Raw genomic sequence first — 24555 nt, forward strand, 5'->3', positions numbered from 1 at the left:
AATAAGATATTCACTACAATTTCACTCTCTCTCTCTCTCTCTCTCTCTCTCTCTCAATTCACTTCCCTCCATTTACGTCTTTTCTTTTTTTGCAAAAATATATTGATTCCCTTTTTTAATTTTGGAAAAAAATTTGTGACTTTCTTCCCTCCTATTATGAATTTTTTTGAAGGGAAAAAAATAGAAATGAGAAAGAAGAGTGAAATACCTTAATCCAGCGATGATGGGTTGAATTGTAGATGATCGAGAGATATGAATTTCACTTTTAGAGGGAAATAAAGAGAAATAATTTGTGGGTGAAGTGAAAAATATATAGAGTAGGCGAAGAAGAGAAGAAAATACAAGTTGAAACTTGCGTGTATACAAATTTTGGAACTAGTTAACTTATGTGGTGTGGTCCACAAATTTTGATTATTGAAAAATGTTACTAATTTTGGTTATTCAAAGTCCAAAATTTGATTATTTCTAAGGATGTTAAGTTTGATTATACCATTGTGAGCCATTTTTTGCACTAACATTATTAACTTTAAAAATAATTGGCTTTTGATTATACCACTGTGTATGTCCTAATCTCTTTCTCTTTTCTTTTTCTTTTTTGGACACACCGACTAAGCTTGACCATTTTTTTTTTTGAGAAAAAACTTTTTAACGGAGGATTTCGTGAACAGTTATTTACGGAGGTGAATTGCGATCGTCCAAGAGTGTTTTGAACGGTTCGAATGTTAATGAAATTTTTCAGGAGAATAGTTAAAGTCGAAATTAAAGGCCGAGATCGCGCGGCTCCGTGAATGAGAGATTCACGGAGCCTTCGTGAATAAGCCACACATGCTCAAAAAAGTAGTACTTATTTGGAGAGAAGTAGCTTATTTTTTGAATTAAAAGTGGTGTATTGTGAAAGAGTGACCTGTCTTGGGAAGTGTGAATAAGTACTTATTTTTTTAAGAAGTGAATGTGGAACGGATTACTCTTTTGAAATTGAGCATAAGTACTCGTATATACCTACGCAACAAGAAAATACTCCTCCTATAATGTAATGACATAATTATTACTCCCCTCCTTTCAAATTGTTGTATCTGTTTCATTTTTGGGACCTTTCAAAAAATTGACTGTATTTCACAATGTATAATATCTTTATAATTTTGGAATTCTTATTTAACAAAATTAATGGAGTTCATCAAACAAGATCCATATTAGATATAAAAGATTTAGACAATTTTTCCAGAGATCCAAAGAAAGAAACAGGCACGGACGGGGGAATAGTTTTGTCAGGGGAGATTATTTATTTTTTCATCAAATTTTCTTTTATCCAATAATCTCGTGTTTCATAAAACATCATTCCAGATAAATGCAAAAAATAACACCAAAAACCTTGTGTGGATTGAGGATCTAATTAGTTTTTAAATTTTGTTCATCTTGATCTTAGTATTTTTGTCAGCCATCTTGATCTTACTTTTCAATGTGGTAAAGAATGTTGAAAACTCTCTTCAAAAGTGCGTAAAAATAAGTTACCTCAAAAATCAATCTAAAAGATAAATAGGTTTTGTGTGGAGACCCTCAAGTTCTTAACCATTGGAAGTTGCTTGACCAAGTTCCAAAATGACAAACCAATGGAGGATTTCCACCACAGGGTCATTCATTGAGTTGTTATTTTCTATTTGTCAATGAATAAGACGGCATACACTACCCCTTCCCCAGACCTCGTAACGATGGAAGCCTTGTGTATTGGGTTAGCCCTCTACTACAATTATTATTTTTTTTTTTTAGAAATTGAAAACTTCATTGATATCAATAAGAGAGTACAATCATCGGAATGCGGGGCAATGAAACTAAAAGAAATAGAACCCCTTTTTTTTTTTGGCAAAAGAAACCATTTATTTGAAATCCACCAAAATTCCCTCGTATGGTTATTTTACTGGAAATTCGTCTCTCAAGATTAGGCCTTGCTAATTACCATTCCAATCAAACAACCTAATAAAAAGCAAGGAAATTGAAGTTCCAATGTTGGACAACCCATTCCATTCGAGTAATGTCCAAAAACACATTGGAGATAGATGGAGTATCATGGTTTGTCACTGCTAAAACTGCAGGAGTGATTTTGTGAACACACAATGCCGGAGACATGAGCAAGACAAAGATATTTCCTCAACCAAGATGTAGTTATGCATCAAAAGGTTCTACACACAAGGCTGCTTCGTCACTTGAGAAAATCGAACTCGTTTCACAATCAAACGCAACATGAAACAACTCTTCCATAATACGAGCAGAACTGCGAGAAACCATATCCAGATCTTAGGTGCTAAAGTTACAGACAGTTTAACAATGTTCTTGAACAATCTTCACCATAATGCTTACCCACTCTGTCCATCACCTTCGGACTCCTTCAGTCCGTCATCAGTTGCTGGCTTATTAGGTGTCAAGTAGCGCCCTGTCATTGGATCGATTGGACGGGTGTCCCTTGGCCCACCTTTGCGTCCCATAGCCAGCATTGGGGGAGGGGGTAGCAACCCTGTTCTAAACAAAAGGCGCTGGACTGGTTCTGAAGGCTGGGCGCCGACTGATAGCCAATACCTGAAAGCAAAACAAAATAGTCATTTTGCCGCAAGCTTTCAACAAACCAAGTCGCCAAACTATACATGATAGGCCATTTACCAAACCCCAAGTTGATTCTTTACGTAACGGTCACTTAAATCTACGGCATACAGGTGCCTTTTCAATAATTCTCAGCATGACAAGCATCAAAATTGCCATGCTGAGGACCAAAATGACTAGACTTCTTGTTTGCAGACCGTAACTTATACTCCGGTATAAGAAAGATTAAACTTCTAACAAACTGAATAAGTCCTGCTCAAAAAAAAAAAAAAATTTAACTGAATAGGTATATAAGCTTTGAATGGAACAAAAAGCATTAAGAGTCTTAAGACAACTTGGTTGCACACAACAAATCCTAGCATAGAAAGGGGACGAGGAAAAGGTCAACCATGACAATCAGCATAACCACAGCCTTTCCACCCGTTTAAAGTTGCACTGGCATTGAAAATGAAGGTGTTTACTCCCTTCTCCCTGTCTGAGAGGAAAGAACATAACAGTTTGCAACGAAATACTAAACTCTCTATAAAATTAGTTCCTGCTCACGGTTAGTTTAGGCACCACTGTCACAGAAACTTGAAAAACATTCAGCTTAATTTCTTTTCTTTGCCGTAAAAGGCGAACTAGATGAACCAATGATAAGTGATTTGTTATTTCTTAATACGATGATAGATTATCATTTGTCGTGAAAACTTAATCTTTAAAATTGTCATCTACCAAAATTTGAAAATGGAATCATAAGCCAAAGATCACACTGATAAGCAATAAAAAGTGGAAGCAAAAGATAATATAGATGAACCTCGCATCCTATCCAAGTATTGTAATACCTCATACCTGTTCCACAAGTTGACAGTTGAGGATAAATTCTCCTAACATCCTAAAATTTTAGATAATCGAGCAATTAACAATCTGAGAGAGTATTATGATCAGATATTCATTTTAATCAAACTTGCACAATTTGAACAGTTTGGCTACCCATCATCATGGAGTGACAGTCATCTAATTAGTTTTTCATCAGTCGAATAGTGCTGACACAAAGATATAAAAGTTTCCAAGTTCCCAACAACCATCCAAACAAACCAAAAATAAAAAGAACTTCCTAAATGCAGCATTTCAGTATTTATCACAGACTTGGGATTATAAGTTAGGACTTAGGAGGAGAGCCGCTCTCAAAGCTACTTACTTCACTCTGTCAAATTTAAGACCCATTCTTTTACCACCATCTTGACCTGCACAAATGAAAACACAACGAAAACAATTAGTGATACCAAAATCAAAATAGTCTTTCAGATAGTAACAACTCGTTGACAACACAAACAAAATACATGTTGAATCCCACAATTTCTGGGTGGAGATATCGAGTAGATTCAACCTTTCAAACTGCCGAAAGGTGAACTGAAAAATCTTCCCATTGAAATCAGAACTACGACATAGAAGAAGTGTGGGAGGTGGATGGGTGAAGGCCAATAGGACACACACGGGAAAACACATGCTATTGGTTGGTTCAGACAGTAGATGTTAAGGGCAGAAGGCGCAAAGATCTGTTGGGGCCTAGGCGAGAGGCGCGCGCCTTTTGAAGCTAGCCGTACCTAGGTGAAAAAAATAGAAAAAATAGCATACACCAATACTATTGTTTACACCCGTTTTTGGCACCAATTCTTGGACTAGCGCTGGAGGGGTCATTTATTGATGAAATTGGGCCGATGTCTATTGCTTTCTCGGGCTAAAAATTAATGGGCCGCATTAAGTTGGTGATTGGGAGTAAGGCTCAATTAATTTTAGTCTTGAAGCTTGACCCATGTTTTATTTTGTGAGGCTTGGCCCATGATTTGTGGATAAACAGTTGTGGATTGACTCCAACCGTTGGGAACAAAGAAGACTGCGGGCCATGATGCATGGAATAATTGTTCCAAAGCCATGTGGTTAACTGACTCATTATTCTCTGGTGCCCACGAAATGGGGAAATGGAGTACTCCATTATCTCCAGTAACTTCCCATGACGGAGAAAAAGGCATGTGGGTAAATTTTATTAACCTCCAGCAACTGCCCATTATCCCATGAAGTGTACAAGTGGAGGAGTTACATGGGACACGTGTCATCACGAGAAGAAGGCCAGCAAACCCTTTTGCATGCAATGCCGTGGCTTATAAATACTAGAAGCAAAGAGGAAAAAAGGGTTCACACACCAATCAAGCTCAACGCTTAAAACCAAAAGCCTTCCTAGCGAAGCAATTATCTCATTTCTCCCTCATTTCTATCTCTCTTGTACCCCCAATTTTGTTATTACGACATAACAAAATTATTGATCTCTCCCTTGTATCCCCAACTTTATTATTACGATATAATAAAGTTATTCTTACGTTGTTACTTCTTTTCCTACACGGTTAGGAAATTATTAAGTCCTCGCTCGTAGAGGCAAAACCACGGACCTTCATTGCAATCCAGCCCTTAGGTTGCAGCACTGTCGCCCTCACAGATTCGAAGTCAGAAAAGGGGCACTCAGTCCTTTACGTTGGACGCGACAAGTCCTGGCACGCCCGCTCAGTCCTTGAGTTACTTTGGAGCCGAAACAACTATATAGACTAATACACATAGAACAACATAAAAAGTGTACTGTTTCTAAGAAGATTAGAAACAGAATGCGTTTGAACACCGTTAAATAGCATACACCATTTGAAACGCATTTATAGCATACACTGTTTGAACACCGTTTGGCCAATATAATACTACAGACTCTTTGAACAAAATGTGTTTCAGTTCACTTCCGAACACTGTTGAATTTCTTTCAATCGCAATAGTTGACTTTTGAATTGCTGCTGCGGCTATGGAGACCAATAAGCGAAATTGCTTTTTTTTTGTTTTTTTTTTTTGAACCGCAAGCGAAATTGCTTTATTCCCGTATTCCTGCTAGCAGCCTCCATGGATGGTTACATTCCCGGTCTTTGCTTTAATTCTTTCAATAAACTATGAATGGGATTTTAACCGAAGAAACAAAGGCTATTGCTATGGCTACATAGATATCAAGGTTGCTTTTTACAATAAAGAGGGATGCCATCAAAGGAATTTTGATGCAATTGGACAAATAGATAGCCAAATTATTCCGGGTTTTCCACTCTTACGGTCAGAATTTTCTAACAATATACGTTTGTTTAGTTCAAATTGAAATTTCGAAGCAATACAAGAAAGAGCAAAGCCTAATCATTTTGGGTTCTAAGGGGATTCCAATCCAAATTCTTTCATTACCAACGTTATTTCAGCAAACAAGGTAATCATAAGCAGGGAAGAATTCGCATAACTCAGCGCATAATACCAATTCAATCTACAACAGATGAAGCAAGACTTGCCAAATCACTCTACTTATCCGCACAGAAAGGGGAGTTCATTTATATTCTTTATAGAAGTTTACCCGGGAGGGGATTGTAATAGCCCAAGACTTCCAAGTGCTTGCCGTCTCTGGGAGATCTACTATCGGCAGCCATTACTCGATAGAACGGCCTGTTCTTGCATCCAAACCTCGATAACCTTAGTCTCACCACCATTTTTATTCTCCCACCGATTTGATCTTCTCTCTCTCTGTTAGTGAGTCTGTTGAGTTCTGCCGGCGAGGGTTTTGGGTTTCTGTATTCGAAACTATTTTTTTTTTTTTTATCCGCTATGTATTCGAAACTTGGAAGGGATTATTTCAACGGAAAAATTTCAAAATAGCCCCCAACCTTTATACCAAAATTCAATTAGACCCTCAACCTTTTAAAAACTGCAATTTTACTACCGACGTTATATTCCGTTAATCAAAACGCCCCCTTCCGTCCGAATGACTAACGGATTCCGTTAAAAACTCCATTAAATAGCGTCCCGATCGAATTTCGATGATCCGAGCCGCTCAATATGTTTAAAACGTGATTTTAAGGCTATTCGCGAGAAATCAGCAAAAAAAAAATGACCGGGGAAGAGCTTGATCTGAACAACTTTTTATTGAATAGTTCAATAAAAAACTGTTTAGATCAAATCCTTCCCGGTCTTTTTTTTTTGCTGATTTCTCGCAGATACCCTTAAAATCACGTTTTAATCATATTGAGCGGCTCTGATCATTGAAATTCGATTGGAAAAGGGGAGGTGTGGATCGATCTGGATTTTGTTCAAGTCCGGACGTTCGGATTTTGCTTCGGTCTGCACCTCCCATTTTTCGATCAAATTTCGATGATCGGAGCTACTCAATGTGATTAAAACGTGATTTTAATGGTACCTGTGAGAAATCAACAAAAAAAATGACCAGAAAATGCTTGATTTGAACAGTATTTTATTAAACTATTCAATAAAAACTGTTTAGATGAAGCCTTGCGCGGTCATTTTTTTTTTGCTGATTTTTATAAAATTCCCAGCAAATCACGTTTTGAAAATATTGAACGGCTCGGATCATCAAAATTCAATCGGGACCATATTTAACGGAGCCTTTTAACGGAATCTGTTAGTCATTTGGACGGAATGAGGCGTTTTGATTAACGGAATATAACGTTTGGAGTAAAATTGAAGTTTTTAAAAGATTAGGAGTCTAATTAAATTTTGGTGTAAAGGTTGATGGCTATTTTTGAAATTTTCCCTTATTTAAAGTGTGTGTGGGTATATATACACACACACTTAGAAGGGATGGATGTTAACCGAAGGCAATCTCAACCCATATTTTTTTAACCCGCCCAATTTGCCCATTTATAACATAACCCAACCCAACCCATTCATATTACATAACGGATTGATATGAGTTCAACCCATATAAACCCATATTTACATGGGTTTAGAGCATCTCCAGCCTTCAACTATTTTTTCCCTTAATTTTGAGTCAAATTTAGGATAAAAATCCATTTTGGGTAGGCACGTATCCAACCATCAAATCCAAATTTTACCCAAAAATATACTACTATGTTTTATTCTTAATGGCATAATGGTAAATGAAGTAGATCAATCAAACCTAAAATGAGGAGAAATTGTATTCTTTTCTCTCCCAGAATCATACACAAAAAATTTCACACAAAACACAGAACCGGACATGACCATGAAAGGCAACTCTGAAACTCATTCATCATTGGAGAAGGAGGCTAGAAGAGAAGACAACAACTCTAGGGGGATCCAAGATGGCTTAGAGGTCACAACGCCATCACCACTTTTTGCATTGACCGATGACTGCCTCGACCTATCGCCACTGTAGACAAGGTTCTCTCTCTAACTAGCCGTTGAAGAAATTGGTCAAGGCGAAAGTTGTTCCAGATTTGGAGAGAAATGGGTAAAATCCAAAATGGAGAAGGATTTGGGTCAAGGATTGGAGAGAAATTTTTGTGATTTTTTTAAAAATAGATCAAGGCTGAATATGCTCTTTGATGGATTTAATATGGGTTTGAATTAAAAAAACTCATTTTGCACGAGAGTTGTTTTACTCCTAAAATCCCGTAACTTGTTTTCCGAAAATTTGTTCAGAACCTCTTACCTCACGCTTGAAGTGTGGGCATTGTACATGTCAGCGACTCTCTCTCTCTCTCTCAATTGATTTGGAAAACCACAAGCAAGTTAATTACGTGAATAATTGGATAGAGTTTTAAACACAAAATTTGACCCAAATACGCTAATAATCAGAGTTGTTTAATTTGTTTAAAACATATTTTTAAGAAATTCTTATTAAAAAATTGACTCACTCGGATATCGATAAAGACTTGATCAATTCGTTCAGTTTTTATTAATTTGTCTAATTGAGAGGCATCGAAAAAGTAAAAAAAATTTGATTGAAACTCATTTTTTTTGCTTTATTCAAAAAATTAGTACGAGTTTCGATCATTTTTTTTTACTTTTCGGATTTCTCCCGATGAGACGAATCAAGTCACAACAATTTGACGCAAACAAACAAATTCAAAAAAAATTTAATAGAAACAAGAAAAAAATCACTTAACTTGAGGGTGCTGTAGTGCGGGGCGTGCACTACAACACCCTCGAGTCCTACTGATTGGCTTGAATTTTTCATCCTTTGAGTCTGATCGATCACTCATATGCCACTTTTTTAAAAGAGAAGAGAGATTAGATCATACGTTTACCAATTCCAACACCCGTTCAAAATTTTGATGGAAAAACGGGCCGGGTCGGTTTGGGTTTGACTTGACCCATATTCCATACGACCCGTTTCAACCCATTTACTATTTAACCCGCTCATATTTGACCCATGACCCGTTTCAACACGCCCATACCCAACCCAACACGCTCATTTGTCACCTCTAATTTTAACCGACCCATTCTCTTTTTGTTTTTTGTTTTATTGTTTTTTTTAATCCTCAAAAACGCCTCACGGGCGATCTCTTTTTGCTCAAAACAGCAAAAGCCTGACTGAACTAGCAAATGTGAAGACTATATTTGAAGCTTTGAATAATCCTAAAAAGCTTCCGGAGAATTACGTGACGGTGACGTTTTCGTAGCAAAAGTCATAAGTCTAATTTTTTTACAAATTTTATTTGTATTTAGGTGTAGCGACACTGGAGAAAATACAAGGTTACTTGATCACGCTTTTAAGTCTATCGCAATATGAACCTCATAATTAAACCTTACCTGGTGTATATACAAAACAGTCAAAAGTGAGATTCCCATCTGGCAATATGTTTATTTGCCAAGACAATAGCATTATAAACCAGAAGCATCCAATGGCTCACCAATATTTGATGCACGTACGCTACTCTTCTCAACTCTACTGAAAGTAATACTGATCAGAGACAGCTCTTATCCCTAATGAGAAGATCATTTTAGCGGAGGAGCCGTGAATAACCTGTTTACAGAGTCAATCGCAACTGTACAAAACACTTTTGAACTGTTGCGATTGGTTGCTGCTGTAAAGAATTTGTTCACGACTGAGCCGTGAATAAGTTACACATTCATTTAGTGATTTGGTTGCCCATGACTTGTTCCCTTATGTCCTGAATTAAACGTTCGATATTAAGGAAAGAAGAACCACCTTCCTCGACAGCCCTCTTAGCCATCTCCCCAAGCTCCCTAGCCCTCGCCCTCCTCTCTCTCCCTTCCACTCCTCCACCCATCAACTCCTCCACTGCCCTCGTCACTCCTTACCTCCCAACCACCACCCCATACTTCTCCTCTTGCCCCCAATTCACAACAAACTCGACTCCCACCCGCACTCCCACCCGCAGCAATTCCACGATCAACTTCTCGTTATAAAACTGATCTGCGAAAAGCGGCCACGTCACCATCGGCACCCCGGCACACACTCCTTCCAGCGTGGAGTTCCACCCGCAGTGTGTCACGAACCCCCCAACCGTAGAGTGCGACAATATCAGCACTTGCGGGGCCCAACCGCGGACCAAAACACCCTTCCCTCTATTTCTCTCCTCGAATCCGTCTTTCACAATCCAATTCTCAAACTCCTCCGATTTTCCCCCACTTACGACCCAAACAAACGGCCGGCCCGACGCCTCGAGGCCCAGCCCAATTTCCACCAATTGCGGTGTCGTAAACCGCCCGAGACTTCCGAAACAAACATAAACCACAGACCCAGGGCCTTGTAAATCAAGCCATTCCAAGCACTTTTTCTCATCAACCAATGATTTGCTTCCCCTCTCTAACTTATCCGAATCATCTTTGTTACACAACGAAACCGGTCCGATACACCACACTTTCCCTCCTCTCACCCTCCCGAATTCCTCGACGTACTCCGGTTCAAGTTCCTCGAAACTGTTAACCACCGCCCCGTAGGCCGCCCTCTCGGCCGCCCTGATTTCCAACCGGAGACCCTTCGCGTCCGGCATGTTAACCGCGTTCGGCAACTGCGACCTCGTCAGCACGATCCGGTCGGGCAAACCGGGCACCACAAACGGCTCGGAGTCGGACGCCGTACCCTCGTGAATTTTGCTACTCAGCAAAACATGCGTGCACAATGCGGAAAAACAGCTCGTCCCGTCGAAAACGAGCCTCGGGATCGCGCGCTTCCGCGCGGTTTCCGAGGCCCACGCTAGGTTTTTATCGGAGATTATGCAACTTATACAGGGGTTTAGGCCGTCGATCAAATGTTCTATTGGGTGCTGTAGGAGCTTAATGGCGGTGAGGAAGTTGGGGAATAGGTCTCGGGAAGGGAGAGAGTCCATGGTTTCGCATCCGTCGGGCAAGCCGGATTCGGACGTGGGAAACGGGACTTGGAGGAGTTGGATTTTGAGGCCGGATTGGGCGGACCGAGAGACGGTGGCGGCGAGACGGGAGGCGTTGAGGGGTGTGGTGATTAGGGTTATGGATATGTGGTGTTGGGCTAGTAGTTTGGCCATGTCTATCATGGGGATTAGGTGGCCCTGGGTTAGGTGGGGGAGGAGGAGAAAGTGGAGGGGGGTTTGTGAAGCCATTTTTTTGCAAGATTGGGAGGAGTAGGAGTGATGGAAATTTTTGCAAGAAGGTGGAAATTGGGAGAAAATGGTGAGGCTTTTTCAGTTTTTAGTTTTGGTGTTTGGAAGATAAGGTGGAGGCCAAATTCGTCTGAGAAAGTTTTCTTCTCCTTTGTGCTGGGTGATGGAAGAGCATACATGTGAGAGAGGATGTTGATTTATCGAGGGATGAGACTTGTGGTTGTGGAGGACTTGGGCTCAATTCCACTAAACCTTCTTAAAATACAAGTACTTTTTACAATTTTCAAGCTTAAAAATAATGAGCTTATTAAAAATAATGAGTTTATGAAAATAATTTTTCAATTTTTTTGCATCGTGAAAAAAGATCCATATTGTATATTTTTAGATTTTAATAAACTCATTATTTTTAAACTTGAAAATTACAAAATTACGTAATGCTCCATATGGTCAAAGTGGGAGCTAACTAATTTCTCATTTTTCACTAGTTATATGTTGCATTTGGTGGTTGGTGTTTCTGACATCTTCTCTTCAATTATGCATTTCCTTTTTCCCCTTTTTTTTCAGGGAACTTACCATTATTGTTTTCGTTATACTCTTCTCATACCAGTTCTGGTTTTGTTATGATGGCCAATGTGCGAGATTGTTGTTCACTTGGATTTCACCATCTCTGGACAGCTCATTTATCATATATGTTCATGCGCTTTCCTTTTGAGTGTTATGAGCTGTGGAAGAACTATTCAGTTGACATGAGGACAACAGCTACCGTTAATACCTGGTTGTCTGATTGCAAGCGCCATCTCTCAGGATTGTATGTGTGCGCTATTCGAGTTAGAGTGTCTGATTGCTGTTGTGTGGCTGTCAGCTGATATTATGTCATTGCATACCGGGAACACCACCCTTATTTTCATATTTGGACATGTTATTTGCTTGATGTTGCTAAGTGCGGCTTAGATTGGTTAGCAATTTGCCAGTGCATACGGCCTTAATATTGTCATTGTTGTGCAGAATAAGCATTTGGATTTCAATTTTCTTTGGATATGCCAAATTACGAGTCAGAAAAGCAAAGTTGTGATGGTGCATGTTGCGCAAAGTTGTTCGACGACTGGTTGTTCTGTGGGTTCCATGGTTTGTTTTAGTGTTCTTGCAAAGTTGAGGATTTAGTTTCCTTTTAAATATAATGAGTTTTGTATACCGACCAAGTCTTCTTCGAGGCTGCATTTTAGGTTTTCTTGATTCAGCCCGTAGTCAGTGGAATGGTGGAGGTTTGAGTTGAGCCCACTGGAAGAGTATGACCGACTGATCTAGGTGAGTCATACGGGTTGCGCAACAAGATTCATCTAGTTTGGCTACATGTTTGGAAGACTATATCTGATGCATTCTGTGTAACAGCTTTAGTGCTTGCAATTTTCAAGTTTGTGCCAGTATAATCTGCTTGCGAATGGAGTCGAGTGCAATAGAGTAGTTGCTTTACCAGGCACGAGGCAGAAATTTCGTCTACTAATGTGGCTTCTTTGTAATGATGTGTCCGGCCTTTCCCATGAAGATTTATTACCAATGGTTTCCTGAAGTACCTGAGAGACCTGTGGGTGGATGCTGTAGTTTCCTGTGACTTCTGTAGCTACAAAGACCAGATTGATTAGGTCATTAGAAAAACTATGTGGATGCCTTGCTTTTCGGTCAGCATGGAATCATGCCAATTCTACCGTTCTCGGGTAAGAATTCTTGCCAAAAGTTGAACAGCCTGTTTTGAGTTAAGTTGTTTTTTTCCTTTACCCTTCTGAATGACTATAGCTCTAAAACCTGCTGCATTGCGTTTGGTAGCGAAAGTTCAGCTTAATCATATTTATCTATATTGTACGAAGTCGTATATTCCTGAGAAGGAAGCGTGTTTGTGGTAGAGGCACAGTCTCAAACTGATCCAGTATGACCCCTAAAATTTTATACCACAGACCTCACTTTAAATACTTGGAGGGACACAAGTTTCCATCACTTAGATGCCCATGAAAATGATGACAAGTTTGGAAGGAATAACTTGGATTCAGTAACAAAGTAGAGAATATATGTTCCCCCCACCCCTCCCCCCCCCCCCCCCCCCCCCCCCCCCCCCGAAAAAAAAAAAAAAAAAAAAAAAATTATATCCCAAAACTGCCAAATTTTTTCCTATTAAAGTTTCCTCAGTAGATTTGAGGACTTTTCATCGGCACTTCATTTCTGTTGTGTGGAAGGTGAGAAATGATTTTGAAATGCTATTATGTGGTTGATTATAAATGTAGTTATGATATTAAAAATGAATTAGTTATTGTTTTAATCTATGTGTAAAACATGTTTATTGTTGTCAAAATAAGTGTTTGTGATTTTTTTTTCTATTGTCAAACTTGCTATGTCTTGTCTTATCTGCGCCATCATCACTCACGCATGCGTATGCAACATTGTAGCCTCCCTTCTTGATCAAAAGAAAGTAGTCTTGTACGTACATTCAACACCACTTTTTTTTTCCCATCAAATTTAAGGTATGTTGCATGTTAGTGTAATTTTGGATCTCATCACTTTTGACTCTTGATTTTACGTGCTTTTAACATTTACGGTATAATAGTTTTCGGTAGGGGATATTTTGTTTGAGTTGATGATGTTTAAATTCTTGATTGAATGTTGTTTTCCGTGTTTTAGTGGTATTTCCTCATTGTTTTTGGTGGTTTATGGACGACATATCCTTAACCTGATACCTCCTACTGTTGTAAGTTTTGTGTGTTTGATATCCAGCTGTTTATGTTTTGTTACAGTACTGCACAAATATTGTGTTCCATCCTACCATGTTGGTCTTGGGAGACATCATAAATGGCATTTTACTAATTTTTGTTGCAAAACTGATCGGTTCACTTCTGTTTGTTCTGAATAGAAAACAATTTCTAGGCACGCTGGTATACTGAAATCTTTCTTCTTTGATAAGACTAATATTAAGTGGTTGCTATAGGTCATGGTGGAAAGGGAGACTGGCTGTCCTCGCGGATTCGGGTTTATAACCTTTGCAGACCGTCAGGCTTTGCAGGATTCAATCAGAGAGATGCACGGTCAGGAATTGGACGGTCTAGTCATCTTTGTGAACAAGGCCCAGCCCAAAATGGATGGGGATGATCCTGACTATGGCTATGGTAGGGGACAAGCGCCAAGTGGTCGGGACACTTACAGGGCAGGGGACAAGCCAGTTGGACAATTCGAGTGTTCCAAGTGTGGGTGCTTGGGTCATTTTGCACGGGAATGCCCTTCAACTGGTGGTGGCGGTAGTTTCTCTTCACATTCACGATTTGGTGGCGGTGATTGATTTGGACTGGACCGTTTTGAACTTTTGATGACCGGTTTGATGGGAGCCGCTATGGAGACAGGGAGCAGTTGGGTCACAGAGAAGGTACGAGACTCGTGATTGTTACAGCAATGACAGGTTTCCTATTGGAGGCAGGGGCGGATAGAGCAAGGGGCACGCGGGGTCACGTGCCCCCACCTCACCCCACCCCATCCCTTTTTTTAATTTGTAGTTTATTTTTTATACAAAATCAGTATTTTTTTTTTTTTGGCAAAAATGAGTGGGAGAATAAGAAATCCACGCAAAAAACTCGACGAGGAGAACTCGCTCGATGCTTGATTTACTTTGTCGTTGCTGATCGCTCGTCTCTATGGTCGTCGCCCGTCACCTCACCGTTTTCCTCCCCAATCATCAATTAAATTTGGGGCAACACGGCAAAAGTAACATTTATTGAAAGGACTTTTAATTGGGGCTACATAATTTAAAACTTTTTATTCTTTTCTTTTAAGGTTCGTAATATATATATTGATTGTTTGGGAAAATTAGGCCTTCATTTCTTTACTTGGTTTTTACCCAGTGAATGGAATTTATAATTAAATTTTTCATAGTTTGTGCCTTTGCGTTTAATTTCGATTTTTGCTCAAGATTAGTAGTATAATGTGCCTCCACGTGAAGCAAATCCTGGGTCCGCCACTGACCGGAGGTGATAGGTTTCCAGACCGGGAGCCTCAAGCCAGGTGCAGCAGAGATATGATTATTGGTAGGGATGGAGGCCCAAGGGGTGGTATGGATAGATTTGGAAGCGGAGGGCCCACCCGTTATGAAGGACGAAGTCATAGAGACAAATCTGGTCCTTATGACCGCCCGAGAAGTGGAGGTCATTCTTCTTGTGACCGTTACTAAGGCAATGGTTGCTTTTGTCATCCAGTCCGTTGATAGTTGTTTGTTTAGCCACTTAGTACTTTGGCATTTCAATTCTCGCAGTTTGTAGTTTAGCTACTGGAAGTAACGTATTCAGAGATCTCGTGTACAATTGCATTTTCTGTTTGTAGTCCAGGGAAATTTTTTTTTTTTCCAGGTATCTTGCTCCGATGATTTTAACTATGCATCTAGCTGGCTGATTCTGTGGGTTTTGCCGTTAAGAAACTGCCTGCTCTGTAGCTCACTTTCTGTGGGAAGCATCTTTTGTGCTGTTCGTTTTCTGCAGTTGCCAATGCTCAGCATATTCAGAGAATGTTGTCCAAAATGCTTCATTGGGGAATCGAAGTATTGTGCTGCTACTGTTGATTAGTCCAAGTTCATTGGCAGGAGGAGGAGAGATGATGAGTTCTACGGAACTGTTATGTTGATGTTTCTCTTTAATGTGGGGTGTATACTGTTGGTTTGAATCGATCTCATCTTTGATATGCAGCAATGGCTTATGGCAGTGCGGAGCGCAGAAAATGGTGCATTGTCTTACATATGAAGCTTCGTCTACTGCCACTACAATCACTGATTGGCTGTATATGATTTGATCTGCAAAATATAAGTGAGTTTTGTGTTTGCTGCGTTCGGTTTTTGTTTCCAGGTTTTCGGGAGCGGTCGATAAATATGTGTTTTGGCTTCAGTAAATGTTTGGAATATTGCCAAAGTTTTCAAATCTTGCGAAATTTGCCAAATAATAAATGATTGTGGTGGGTGGTTTCGCTTGATTGTGGTGGGTGGTTTCGCTACATTTTTTCTCGGCCAAAATGCAAAAGAGAGACGCTAAGGACACATTCAATACGTAGACTTTTCCCCTCTAGGCATGTACATTGTACATGATGAATTCGAAGAATGCATTTGTTCTTTGCGTACCAAACTTATTAATTCCGCTTCTTGATAGTGGATTACTCCACTTTTTAAGATGCCAAGTGCCCCTCCCTATCTAGCTAGCCATATGTATCACATAAATTACTTGTTCCATTTTGGGATATCAAAAGACCTAACTGAACAGAATCGTTGCCAGAATGCCAGTGGTAGGACACCCCCACCCAACCTATGCCTTGCCGCCGTCCCTGTCAATTACACATATTATGGGAACACCAAGATGACATCACTTGATTAATAATTGAGATGACATCACTTGATTAATAATTGAGATGGAATTGAAGATGTCGACTGACCACATATCTAAATGGAGGTAAATTTGGCACATTTTTAGGAGAATAAATTAGGTATCTTGTTAAGCTTCTGATTTGTCATTAATTGTTGGGCCTACTTTGATAATGTAAGTGTTCACTTATTCTAACCCAGTCAAATACACCAATCATGCTAAAGTTATGTTTATATGATATTGATCAATGCAGTCTTTATTCTATAAGGGATCCCTTTTTTTTTTTTTTTTTTGTATATATTTTAGTAGTAGGGGTGTTAGAGTTAGCACAGAAGGGTCCAAAGACTGTCTATAGCCCTGGCCTCCAAAGCCCCGTCCCTCGTGGGACTCGAACACTAAAATGCAGACCTCCCCTTTTCTGATTAAATTTCGATGATTCAAACGGTTTAATGTGTTCAGAATGTGATTTTAAAGGTCCCCATGAGAAATCAACAAAAAAAAAAAAAGACAGGAAAGTGCTTTATCTGTGCAGTTTTTTATTAAACTGTTCAATAAAAACTGCTCGGATGAAGGACTTTTAGGTCATGTTTTTTGCTGATTTTTCATGGAACCCTTAAAATCACATTCTAATCACATTGAACGGTTCAGATCGAGAAAGGGGATGTCGGCATTTTAACAAAATGCGGGATCCCTCACTGAATCAGTGGTTGATCAATGAATGTGCTGTAACACAATAAGCTCGAAAAAATAAATTTATACCGTGAATAGGATTTTTTTATATATATAGAAAAGTGGGCTCGAGAAGGATTCCAAAAGGGCCTCAATATAACCTTATAGTCGAAAATAGGACTGAATGACTCTTTTCCCGGTTCGTATTTTTTTTGTTCATTCAATAAAAAAAGTTGGAGAGGGGACACGAACAAAGAGACCTTCTTTGGATGTGTCCATAACGGTTTCTAAATGTGCAATGTTCGACTAAATAAGTGCTCTTCGAGAGAGTCAGTGATCCCATTATAACACGAGTTAGAACATGTGTTTTTGACCGGTAGTCATACGTGATTATTATTTTTTATCCGAAGAAGAAACTTCATTCGTAAAAGCCATACGGCATCTACATGATTTTCATCAAAATGTATAGATAAAGAAAAAAACGCTAATCCGGAAAACTAAGGATAAACAATAAGCAGAAAGAGACAAACTAATGTCAAAATCCAAATCACGAGCACAAAGCTTTCAACACGTAACTGCCGAAATAGACCTACCAATGGCCCGCGCAAGTGACTATTAGAATCGCGCACCCACCTTTGCCGACTCCACTATGGTCAGAGTTCTGTATCGTTTGTTATTTTCCTTCCTCAATTCTCTGATCAAACGATTCCTCACATGTTTGAAACTCAAAAATCCCCTTGGCTTTTCCTTCCTAAAGAAACCCCTCACCTCACTCGATTCCCACATCCAAAATACAAGTCAACCTTTCATTCATCAGGACACCCACCTCACTCCCCCAACCTAAAACACACACACACACACACACTCTCTCTCTCTCTCTCTCTCTCTCTCTCTCTCTCTCTCTCTCTCTCTCTCTCTCTCTCTCTCTCTCTCTCTCTCTCTCTCTCAGCACTCCCGGTACCACGTGGCGTCCCAACCATTTACATAGCGACAGAATTATCCGGTAGAGACATCATCATTTACTTTTGTTTGGTGTCTTAGACTTATCCTACATCGCTCATCTAAACTACCAAAACTTGGTTAATAAAATTCAGGGGCTACTCCACCAATTGGTTTTAGGTTTGAACCTTCCAAAAATTCTAATATGGTATCAGAGCTAGGTTTTGGGTGGCGTCTGTCATCTCTATCGTCCGAGTCAATCGCTCAGCTTCTGGTCTCCACCTATTATAGCCAATTGGTTTTAAGTTGCCCTTTAAAAAATCTAATATGGTGATTGAGAAATAAGAAATCACACACATTATATAGTGTCGATATTTACTTGCAGAAGTATCACACATCAATGCCACGTGGTAATTGCCCCTTTCCCTTGCCTATAAAATGCCTATCCACTTCATTACTCTCACAGTCCATAACCTTTCCCCACTCCAACTCAAAAAACCAAACCCAAACTCTTTAGACATTCTCACCAAAACCATGGTGGCGTCCGCCTCCGCCTCCGCCCCCGGCAGCCGCGTCGGTTTCGGAACCATGAAAAACATCTCCCTCCACGTCATCACGGGCCGTTGGTTCATGGTCTTCGCATCCCTCCTAATCATGTCCACCGCGGGCGCCACCTACATGTTCGGCCTCTACTCCAACTACATAAAGTTCGCCCTCGGGTACGACCAAACCACCCTCAACCTCCTCAGCTTCTCCAAGGACCTCGGCGGTAACGTCGGCATTTTGTCAGGCCTTATCAACGAACTCACCCCGCCGTGGGTCGTCCTCTCCATCGGTGCTGCCATGAACTTCTCCGGCTACTTCATGATGTACCTCGCCGTCACCCGCCGCATCCCCACACCCCACGTCTGGCACATGTGCTTGTACATTTGCATTGCCGCCAACTCCCAATCGTTTGCGAATACCGGGGCGTTAGTCACGTGCGTCAAAAACTTCCCCGAGAGCAGGGGAATCGTTTTGGGATTGTTAAAGGGCTTTGTGGGGTTAAGTGGGGCGATTTTGACTCAGATTTTCCACGCTTTATACGGGAATAATAACGCGGCGCATCTCATTTTGCTCATCGGGTGGCTTCCGGCGGCGGTTTCGTTTGTTTTTCTGAGGACGATTCGGATCATCAAAGTGGTCCGACAGAGGAATGAGTTGGAGATTTTTTACAAACTTTTGTATATCTCACTTGGGCTTGCGGGTTTTTTGATGGTTATAATAATTGTGCAAAACAGTTTCGTGTTCTCTGCGGCGGCGTACGGCGGGAGTGCGGCGGTTGTGCTTGTTCTGCTTTTTGCGCCGCTTGGTGTCTTGATAAGGGAAGAGCTGAGTATTTGGAAGAGCAAGCAAGAAGCTCTCAATGATTTTTCAAAGTTTCAGGTAACGAACAAAATTTCAAAACATTTCACTTGAGTACTGCTGCACACAAACATATTCAAACACAGATGCGTTCGGTGCACGTGGGTTTTAGATGACACTCCTGAAACTCGAACGAGAAGGATGGTTGCGAACACACCTGTATTTGAATCTGTGTCCAAATCATTTTCGCTTTCACTTTTTCCATGTATAGAAGTGGAAATAACCAAATTCAAAGGTCTTTCCCCTGGAAGACAATAGAATATGTAGCAAGCAAATCACATGAAGAGTATTACAACATATCAAATTAAATGTTGTATGAGTTTAGTGAACAATACTTCAACAAATTTTAGTTCACATACCATTTAATTGGTAGTGTATAGTTGTCTCCTCTGGCTAGTTGGTGCATCAATCCATAATCCTCTCTACTCCATACTTTTTGTATTTATCACTACTTTAGGCTTCAATGATTCCAAGCGATTGGTCAAGTGAATGCATGACATCAAGAAATTTGTACCTCCAAACTTGCAAATTCGATACCCACCACCTCTTGTAAAAATTGTTGTGCCCGTTGAAAATTTGTCCGATCTTTAATTTCATGGTCCCAAGATTAAGATACATATAACTTGGTCCGATTTCTATTACTAATACGGTAGGTTTTTTTTTTCTTCTCATTTTGAACGTGTGTACTTTGTTAGTTCATGTCTCGATATTCACCTAAACAGCTAAACCAAATTTTGATCGTTGTTTTCAGGTAGTAGCAGAAAACTCACCAGCAATCCAATTACCAACACCACCGCAAGCCGAAAAATCAGAGCCACCACCACCGCCACCGCTACCACTCCATGCCAAAGCTCCGACGAGCCCGAAAAAGTCCGACTCGTGCTTCACAAACGTGTTCCGCCCCCCAGACAGGGGCGACGACTACACCATCCTTCAAGCCCTCTTTAGCCTCGATATGCTCGTCCTCTTCGTGGCCACCACCTGCGGCGTAGGAGGCACCCTGACCGCCATCGACAACCTCGGCCAGATCGGCAAATCCCTAAACTACCCTTCCCACGCCACCACCACCTTCGTGTCTCTCGTCAGCATATGGAACTACCTCGGCCGAGTCGCCTCGGGATTCGCCTCCGAGATCCTCCTCAAAAAGTACAAGTTCCCCCGCCCCCTAATGCTAACCCTGGTCCTCCTCTTCTCCTGCCTCGGCCACCTCCTCATTGCCTTCGGCGTCCCCAACTCCCTCTACATCTCATCCATCATCATAGGATTCTCCTTTGGCGCGCAATGGCCGTTGATTTTCGCCATCATATCAGAGATCTTCGGCCTCAAGTACTACTCCACTTTGTACAACTTCGGAGCCGTGGCAAGTCCGGTCGGGTCGTACATACTGAACGTGAAAGTTGCGGGTCAGTTGTACGATAAGGAGGCGGCGAGGCAAATGGCCGCGAAGGGGTTGATGAGGAGAGCAGGGGAGGACTTGAGCTGTACCGGGGTGGAGTGTTATAAGATGGCGTTTTTAATCATCACGGCCGCGACTTTGTTCGGGTGTTTGGTTTCGTTTGTTCTGGTGATTAGGACAAGGAAGTTTTACCGAGGGGATATTTATAAGAAGTTCAGGGAGGCAGCCGCCGCGGCAGAGAGTGAGATGGGTACTACGAATTCTGCTAGCACCACCTTCACCACCTCAGCTACCGCCCAAAGCCGACCCTGATTTTTCAGGGATTTAAAGTAAAAATAAAAAATGAGAGCTTTTTTAAGACTATTATAAGGGGTAAAAAAAAGCAATAGGGGCCTTGAAATTCAAAATTTTTTGGAGGCTTAAAGTAGCCGCAACACAGGCTTTAGCTCAGGACCGGCTCTGCAGTGCCGCCATGGATGTCCACCAATTACCGCCAAACATTGACAGATAGATTGGTTGTATAGTTTCGGTATTTAGTTACAGTAAATTGGAACAATATAGGTTGTAACCTTGAGTTGGTGTTTGTAAGGTTATGAGGGTATAAAAGTCATGTAAATAATAGTCTGCGTGTTTTATTAGTATTAAACAAAAGACTAATGATTTATGCACGTACACTTTGGTGAAAAAAAGCTTAATATGTTCCACAGCCAATCTATTTTTTTATTTTTCTGGATATTTTTATTGATTCATCTCAATGACAGGAATTAAAAAAAAAAAAGCAAGTATGGATTCGAGTTGAAAAAACGTTCAAATGAAAGTAAAAACTGGCAAGAAAATTGGTCTTTGGTTTGCAGCAAGAAATTAAATTTTCTTTTACGCAATTGAGCAAAAAATTCTCAATGTAGGGGTAAAATGCACTTTATGTTATTTAGGCTGTCGGTCTATCGACGGTAGGGATAGCCTTGTGCATTTGGATGGTTATTTCGTAAGCTCGTATATTTTTTTGATAAGTTAAATTTTTTATTGAAACTAACCATAATACAAAACCACCGGGGCATATCCCTGAGAACCAACCATACATAGGGTAGGTTTGGATTAAAAAGTTAAGTAGTACTTTTTTTTGTCTTTATTTGAATTTCTTTTGCATTTGTCTGTTTTACGTCAAACTTTTGTAACACCAGGTGTGAATTGTTTGTTTTGCGTCAAACTTTTGTATCTTATTTACACCTGGTGTTATACACAATTCACACTCACTTATAACAAAAAATTCACACCACAAAAAATTAATTTTTTTCCTGTACATAATTTTATAGTCAATATGGATTTTATTTGATACATTTCTTCAAGTAAATTCTAAAAATATAAATTTTATAAATGGATATATATATATATATATAATAAAAAATATTGCATTTTAAAATTTGTAATGCAAAAGATAATGTTCCATCCGCATGGGAAAATTTTCCTATCCTAAAATCAGCAAGAGTCCACGCGCTAGGACCTATGTGGAAGGCAAATACAATAAAGGGTTTCTGTGAGACAAAACTCTAAAAGCAGGACCGACTAAAAATTTTCGAAAATAAATTATTATTTAACTTTTAAAGCCAAATCTACTCAGACAATCAGGCCAATTATCAGGCCCAAAAGAAAATAGAAAAGGAAACTACCCAACAGAACTCAACCAACCAACTTCATTAAAAGGGAAAGGAGAGCTAGACCAGCACTAGAAGTGCAGAACAACAAACAGAAGACCAACTACAAAGCGGATGCCGAGCAGTCGATCTAGCCGTTCATATCGACACAGACGGATCGGTTAATATCCGAGCCGTCGATTGTCGAGATGAACGGCCGGATCGGCCACACTGCACCCGCTTTGCAAGGATGCTTGGCAGTATCTCCATCCCCCCAAAACAAACCTATAGAGAACAAGTCAAAACAGGAATTAAGTACTACTCTCTCCGTCCCTAAATAAGTGTCCGGCGCGCAAAACTAGACTATACAAAATATGCATATTTTTTATTAAAAAATTTAATTTTTTTTCACAATCTAATTGAACTCATTGCTATCTATTGATTTGTGAAAAAAAATTAATTTTTTTAATGAAACAAATGCATCTTTTTGAAGGCCTAATTTTGCGCGCCGAACACTTATTTAGAGACGGAGGAAGTACTATCAAAGACTTTGGGGGAGAAATTCCGTTGTTACATTTTAATATTAAATTCACCACATTGAACTTAACGGATTAGCTTTTAATAGCGTTACTAACTTTAATGGGAGGAATTGTGAGCGGGGTGTTTCAAGACATTAAAAATGAAGGAGATTACATAGGCTATAAAAAGCATCTGCTTAGGATTTGGAAAATGTATCAGTGAACAAGAATAAAAGCAATACATTTTTCACTATGCTTATCCCTTAGTTTTCTTTGGGCAAAGAAAGGTGTTCTAATTGGTGGAGCTTTGGGCTCACACACTTGTGCAGAGTGTGTGAAAGCCACACAACTTGAGAGTTGGACTATTGTATTTTAGGGGGAATAGTTTGTTGTCAGGGTTGTTTCATTGTTTGGAATTTACCCACTGCAGAAGATGTATCTCCTTAAAAGAGAGAGATATCCGTGTTTCAGCTAGTCTGGTATCATGCTTACAAAATTTAATATATCATCTGTGGAATATTTCACCAGTGTTGGTGAAATATTCCGCAGATGATATATTAAATTCTGTAAGCATAACACCAGACTGGCTGAAGCGCGAGTATCTCACTCTCGTTAAGGAGATATAGTCTTTTCGGTGCGTAAATCCCAAACAACAGACAGCATACTATTCTCCCTCAGGTTACAACTGTCCAACTCTCAAGTTGTGTGGCTCTCACACACTTTGGACAAGTGTATGAGCCCAAAGTGTTAGAACTTGTCCCATATTGGTTAACAATTACCTCCAAAACTAGAGAAATTATTCAATACTCCCGGAGTATATGAACAATATACTCTATTCTCTCACATAACATGTAGGTCCCATATGTGTCCCCCGTGTGGACCCCATATGTTATGTGAGAAGAGAGAGTATATTGTTCATATACTCCGGGAGTATTAAATAATTTTCACCAAAACTATTATATGAGCCTGAACGACCTCTTCACTCACTGCCAATTGATTCTGAGTTGAATGCTTTAACATAGTGTCAAAGCGAGGCTTTCGGAGCCTTTAAGACAAGACTCTAGCTATGTCTTTGATGGTTTGTTCTCTCTTTGTTTATCGTTGATGGTTGATTGTTGTCGTATGTGTTAAATCGTTTGTTTACCTCACCACATGCGAAGCCAATTTTATTCTTCCTCAATAAGTGCCCCCACACTTGAGAGGAGAAGGGGCAATCCATCAAGAGATTAAATTATTTACACCAACGGTGTAAACATTTGTTTCCTCCAAATTACATTGAGCCACGTCGTCATGTTCTATTAATTGAGACCACTGTTTTAACGACGTAGGGTACTATAATTGATTTGGGAAAACAAATATTTACATCGGCGGTGTATAAGAATAAGTGGGATTGACTCTTAAGAATGTCGTTATTCTTCGTGAGCTGATCTATATTGTTAGACGGTTTTAAGAATGAGATTAGGGGTTGTTTGATAACCTAAATTCAGCACTTAAAACTGAATCAATTAAGTAATAAGTGATTCAGTAGATTTGATAACCACATTTTACATTGCTTAACAAATTAAATGCAACTTAAAATGTAGGCTAAAAACTTGAAAAAAAAATTAAGTAGCTTAATTCTGACTGAATTTTTGTGTATTTGCATTTAACAACCATACCACCATTACC

General features: G+C 39.9%; 3 protein-coding genes and 1 pseudogene across 4 annotated transcripts; 2 read left to right on the forward strand and 2 right to left on the reverse strand.

Annotated features, from left to right (window-relative positions):
• Positions 1-1987: 1987 nt before the first annotated feature.
• LOC131319457 (small ribosomal subunit protein bS16m/bS16c-like) lies at positions 1988-6206 on the reverse strand. The gene is made up of 4 exons (XM_058349698.1): positions 5993-6206; positions 3770-3815; positions 2353-2568; positions 1988-2266 (listed from the first exon to the last, which is right to left on the reverse strand). Exons 1-4 carry the CDS (start codon positions 6123-6125, stop codon positions 2158-2160), a joined length of 504 nt encoding a protein of 167 aa, XP_058205681.1. The 5' UTR covers positions 6126-6206; the 3' UTR covers positions 1988-2157.
• Positions 6207-9484: 3278 nt separating this feature from the next.
• On the reverse strand, positions 9485-11111 carry LOC131319458 (UDP-glycosyltransferase 73C11-like; annotated as a pseudogene).
• Positions 11112-11178: 67 nt separating this feature from the next.
• Positions 11179-14291, forward strand: LOC131319459 (glycine-rich RNA-binding protein RZ1C-like). 2 transcript variants are annotated; one of them, XM_058349700.1, is made up of 3 exons: positions 11179-11225; positions 11964-12670; positions 13930-14291. In XM_058349700.1, the coding sequence occupies exons 2-3, from the start codon at positions 12614-12616 to the stop codon at positions 14275-14277; spliced, it is 405 nt and encodes a 134-aa protein (XP_058205683.1). In that variant the 5' UTR covers positions 11179-11225; positions 11964-12613; the 3' UTR covers positions 14278-14291. The 2 variants fall into 2 exon arrangements, with proteins under 2 accessions (XP_058205683.1, XP_058205682.1); XM_058349699.1 differs by lacking the exon at positions 11179-11225 and having other exon boundaries at positions 11316-12670.
• Positions 14292-18387: 4096 nt separating this feature from the next.
• LOC131319497 (uncharacterized) lies at positions 18388-21368 on the forward strand. The gene is made up of 2 exons (XM_058349756.1): positions 18388-19363; positions 20094-21368. Exons 1-2 carry the CDS (start codon positions 18473-18475, stop codon positions 21048-21050), a joined length of 1848 nt encoding a protein of 615 aa, XP_058205739.1. The 5' UTR covers positions 18388-18472; the 3' UTR covers positions 21051-21368.
• Positions 21369-24555: the final 3187 nt, after the last annotated feature.

The sequence above is a fragment of the Rhododendron vialii genome, chromosome 3a (assembly GCF_030253575.1).
Source record: "Rhododendron vialii isolate Sample 1 chromosome 3a, ASM3025357v1".
NCBI classification, from domain to species: Eukaryota; Viridiplantae; Streptophyta; class Magnoliopsida; order Ericales; family Ericaceae; genus Rhododendron; species Rhododendron vialii.

Coding starts and splice junctions, on each gene's coding strand:
- LOC131319457 (XM_058349698.1), bottom strand. CDS start 6,125: ATGGTGGTGAGACTAAGGTTATCGAGGTTTGGATGCAAGAACAGGCCG. Junction 3,816..5,992: donor CTATTACAATCCCCTCCCGG/GTAAACTTCTAT, acceptor TCATTTGTGCAG/GTCAAGATGGTGGTAAAAGA. Junction 2,267..2,352: donor GAAGGTGATGGACAGAGTGG/GTAAGCATTATG, acceptor GGTTTCTCGCAG/TTCTGCTCGTATTATGGAAG.
- LOC131319459 (XM_058349700.1), top strand. CDS start 12,614: ATGTGGATGCCTTGCTTTTCGGTCAGCATGGAATCATGCCAATTCTAC. Junction 12,671..13,929: donor GCCAATTCTACCGTTCTCGG/GTAAGAATTCTT, acceptor TGGTTGCTATAG/GTCATGGTGGAAAGGGAGAC.
- LOC131319497 (XM_058349756.1), top strand. CDS start 18,473: ATGGTGGCGTCCGCCTCCGCCTCCGCCCCCGGCAGCCGCGTCGGTTTC. Junction 19,364..20,093: donor ATGATTTTTCAAAGTTTCAG/GTAACGAACAAA, acceptor CGTTGTTTTCAG/GTAGTAGCAGAAAACTCACC.